Below are 4248 nucleotides of genomic sequence, written 5' to 3'. Positions count from 1 at the left end.
GGGACCGGGATGGGCACCGGGCGGAGGGAGGATCGGGTTAGACCGGGCCGGGGCAGGGGGTCCCACGCACCCCGCCTGACCCCTGCACCCGCAGCTTCACGGACCCGAGCGTGTCCATGGACCTGCTGCGCGCTGTGCTGCAGCCCAGCATCAACGAGGAGATCCGGGGCGTCTTCAACAAGTACATGAAGGTGAGCGCTGGGGACAGGTGGCAGCAGCACAAGGGATGCATGGGGACAGCTCGGCAGCCGCCCCCCCCCCCTCGGTGTGGGGCCGGCCCCGACACTGCCTGGCTGCGCAGGCTGTCACCCTCTCCTGCCTTTTCCTCTCCAGTTTTTCCAGACAGCAGCAATCAATGTGCGTGATAACGTTGGGGAGGAGGTGGACCCGGAGCAGCTCATCCAGGAGACCTGTAGAAGCTGCCTGGAGCAGGTGGGCACTGGCGAGGGGTTTCTTGGGTGCCCCCAAGCAAAGCAGCCTGGCTAGGATGTGTCCCTCTTAAGAGCTTTGCTGGCACTGTGAGGGGACATCTGCAGCCCTTGTGTGGCTGCTGTGCTGGGATTCATTCTCACTGGGAAAAGGGGAGCACTCAGGGCTGGGCAGCTCATGCTGCTGCTTCTCACTGCTGCTTTGGGAACACGGCACACAGCTGTAGCTCCCACAGAAAGTGGCTCCCAGCACCTGTCAGAGGGCCTTGGCAGGGTAGGGCAGGATTTTTTCCTTTCAATTCTTGCTTATCTGCCAGTTCCCCAGAATTTATCATGCTCAGATTGTGCTTTTGCATCTGGCTGTCTGTGGAAACATGGCCTGGTAGCACTCCAAAAGCAGAGCTGTTGCAGGGCTTTTAGGTGGATGTGCTGAGGGGGAGGGGTTGCTGGCGGGACCCTCTCTGAGCCCAGAATCCATGGAACCTTCTTTGTCTTCCTGCAGGCCAAACTGTTGTTCTCTGATGGCAAAAAGGTGGTTCCCAGGTTGCCCCATGAGCAGGCAGTGCCAAAGGTAATTGTTGTGATTGTACACAGAGGTTTAAATGACTTGTGAGAGCTGGGAGAAGAAGAGTTGGAGTCACTTTGTTCTCTGACTCTTCTTGGCCACCAGTGCAGTAGTGCAGAGGCAGAGTGGGGGATGTTGGGCTTGAAGGGAATGCAGGGCAAGGAGAATCCCAGGTGTGGGTGCTGCTTGTTGCAGTTCAGTGCTGCTCACGGAGGTGGGCTGGGGTCAGCGTTCACCTGGCCAGGTAGGGAGAAGAGCCCTGCTCATCCCACTGCCCTTCCTCTTCCAGCGTGCCCGACAGATGGATGAGGAGCTGAGCCGTCGAGGAAGCCCCATTCCGAAAAAGGTAGGATGGTTTTCCCCAAAAGAGATTTTATGTTTTGGGAAGCTTGGTCCTCATTGCTGGCCATTCCCAGCACTCCATGAGTGCATGGAGGTGCACAGGCAGCCTTTGTGGGGCACTGGAGGTGCTCACTGTGGTGCCAGGCAGTGTTTCTGCCTGTGACAAAAGGAGCAGCTCCCTGGGAGAGGGAGGTTGCTTGAGAGGGTTCCCTCAGCCAGCACAGCTGAGTCACAGAAGGGTTTCTTCCATGCAGAGAAAGGGGCGGCCTCCAGGACAGAGCCTGTCAAATGACCGCGGAGTTTCAGGCATGGCAGCGTGAGTACAAACCCTGAGCTAGAGCCCCTGTTTTGGGAGGGCAAGAGGAATGAGGCTGCCTGTGGGGAGCACAGAAACCCCACAGACTCCTCTCCTGCAGAGAGATGATGGGAGTTCTGGGTGTGGGCAGAAGCAGAGTTAGGTTCAGCTGTTCCTCCCAGGAGGCAAAGACCTTCAAAGAAAGGGTTTTAAACAGACCCAAAGGGGTGAAAAGGTCCAGATGTACCACCCAAGGTGAGTGGTGAGACATGGGGAATGGTGGGATCTGGGCAGCCAGGAGAGGAGAATGTGCAGCAAAGCTGAGGGTCCGAAGCTGCGCGCTGTGGGGGAATGGAGGGACGTGAACAAGGGTGGGTCTGGAAGGACTTGGGCTCAGTCCCTGCTGCTGGTGGTAACTGAGCTAGTCCCACTGGGACTCATTCTTGCTGTGTTTTCCTTCCCCTCAGGTGGAAGCTCAAAGTCTCTGAGCCTGTGAAAAGGGATGGACCAAAGGTATTGGCTGTCTGACACTGCTGGGCTTCCCCTCTCCTCCCCTTTGCTCCCACCAGCAGAGCCCTGCAGCTGCAGGAGTGCAGGACAGTGTGGGCTGTGCTCTGACGGGGCCCTGGGCAGGGGTGGAGCAAGAAGAGGAAGCGAAGTGCCCGGAGGCCTCGGCTGGTCTCCCCAGGCACTGTAGCCTGTAGCCCTGCAGCATGGTGCTGCTGAGGGAGACCTGAGGAGACCAGGAGTAGCCAGGAGAATCCCACAAGTGTTTCCCACGGGGGAAACTGCTTAGATCAGCCCAGACGGAATGTAGTGTTCCTCCCCTGCGGAAGGCTGGAGGTCTGTGGCCAGCTCCCTCCCTCACAGTCTGGAGGCAGCTCCAAGGTTCCCTGTCAGAGAGCCGAGGTCTGTGGAGCATGGCCAGCACCAACTTCCTTTCTAATGTTGCCCCTTTTCCAATTGCTCTGTAGTGGGATCCATCCCGACTGACTGAAACCACAACCTTTGTGCTGGGATCTCGAGCAAACAAGTAAGGAATGGCCCTGTTGATGGAGGGTGGTGTCCCCAGGCAGGAGCCCGTGACACTCCTCCCGTCACTTCGCTTCTCTGCCTCGAAAGCAGTAGGAAGGGCTTGGGGAGGAGAGGGGTTGTCCCTGTGCCACTGCAGCTGCCCTCCCCACAACCCTAACATCCCTCATGTTCCTCTTGCAGAGCTCTCGGGATGGGAGGAACAAGAGGGCGACTCTACATCAAGCATCCCCACCTCTTTAAGGTCAGGTGCCACAGCCGGAGCGTGTGCTTCAGCTCCCTTGTTTACTTCCTCCCTGTGCCCTTGTTTGTTATCTCGGAGCACGTTCCCAAGGTCTGGCTAGCACATGCAACACGAGCCAGTGGTGTCACGTGCCCACCGAAGTGGCTGGTTTGCCAGAGCCAGGGCTGAGGCTGGAGCAGGGCAGGTGGAGCGGGGGGCAGAGCAGAGCGGGGCACAACATCCTGGAGGAGGGGGCTTTTAGGGAAGGTTCTGTCACCCGTGCTCAGCTCGGTCCTTGCTGCTTTATTGCAGTACGCAGCCGACCCGCAGGATAAGCACTGGCTGACAGAGCAGCAGCACATGAGGGCCATTGGGGGCAAGATGGTGAGTACGGCTGGGCGCAGGGCCCACCGCAGGGCCAGCACGGGCGGAGGAGCCGTGGGACAGGCGGCGGTGGCAGGAGGATAGGCAGGGTGCGGGGACACAGCGCTGCCAAGGTCCATCCCCTGTCCACAGGACTGGGGTGCAGGCCAGGGGGCACAGCTGGGGTGCTGGCTGGGGTGTGGCACTGCCCCGGCCACCCCTCGCAGGCACCCTGAGGTGTCCCCCGCCTTGTGCCACAGGCCTACCTCCTCATCGAAGAGGACATTCGGGATTTGGCCGCCAGTGAGGATTACAGGTGAGGACTGAAGCAGACATTCTGAAGGTGCTGCCATGCCTGGGGCCACTTCCCTGGGGACCCCTACCATGTCCCCCCTCACTGCTGCATTTCCCAGGGGTCCTGTGCTGGAGGGACATGACACTTGGGGGGCTCAGTTACGTTTGGGGTTTGGTGCCGGGGACCATGTTGTGCAACTCAGGTTTGGACTTGGTGTTGTTTGGGGGTCCGTGGTAGGTTTGGGCTCAGTGCTGATTGAGATCCATGGTGGGTTTGGTAGGTCTGGGCTTGGTACTGATGGGTGCCAAGGGACATGGTGGGTTTGGGGTCAGCAGTGGGTGCTGGAGTCCCTCCACCTCACCCTCCTTCCTCCCCAGGGACTCTGTTGATCTGCGGCTGGAAGAGCTGAAGCCCTTCATCCCTCCAGCCTGGATGACTGAGAAGATGCAGAAGCACATGGATCCATGGTGGGTTTGGTAGGTCTGGGCTTGGTACTGATGGGTGCCAAGGGACATGGTGGGTTTGGGGTCAGCAGTGGGTGCTGGAGTCCCTCCACCTCACCCTCCTTCCTCCCCAGGGACTCTGTTGATCTGCGGCTGGAAGAGCTGAAGCCCTTCATCCCTCCAGCCTGGATGACTGAGAAGATGCAGAAGCACATGGAGACGCTTCGCCGCGGGGGGGACGTGCCGCGCCCCGAGGACCCCC

General features: G+C 59.5%; 1 protein-coding gene across 1 annotated transcript; it reads left to right on the top strand.

The window, feature by feature from the left end:
* Positions 1–60: 60 nt before the first annotated feature.
* DNTTIP1 (deoxynucleotidyltransferase terminal interacting protein 1) lies at positions 61–4244 on the top strand (the record flags this gene model as incomplete). Its single annotated transcript, XM_017735565.1, has 12 exons — positions 61–191; positions 334–432; positions 931–999; positions 1283–1339; positions 1590–1651; positions 2098–2143; positions 2605–2663; positions 2846–2906; positions 3198–3269; positions 3509–3564; positions 3921–3999; positions 4200–4244. Coding segments are annotated over exons 1-12 (780 nt in total), but the record flags the coding sequence as incomplete, so codon positions are not given.
* Between the last annotated feature and the right edge of the window lie 4 nt (positions 4245–4248).

This window comes from Corvus brachyrhynchos, unplaced genomic scaffold, assembly GCF_000691975.1.
Source record: "Corvus brachyrhynchos isolate BGI_N302 unplaced genomic scaffold, ASM69197v1 scaffold10, whole genome shotgun sequence".
NCBI lineage: Eukaryota > Metazoa > Chordata > Aves > Passeriformes > Corvidae > Corvus > Corvus brachyrhynchos.
This window is presented reverse-complemented; position numbering and strand designations above follow the sequence as displayed.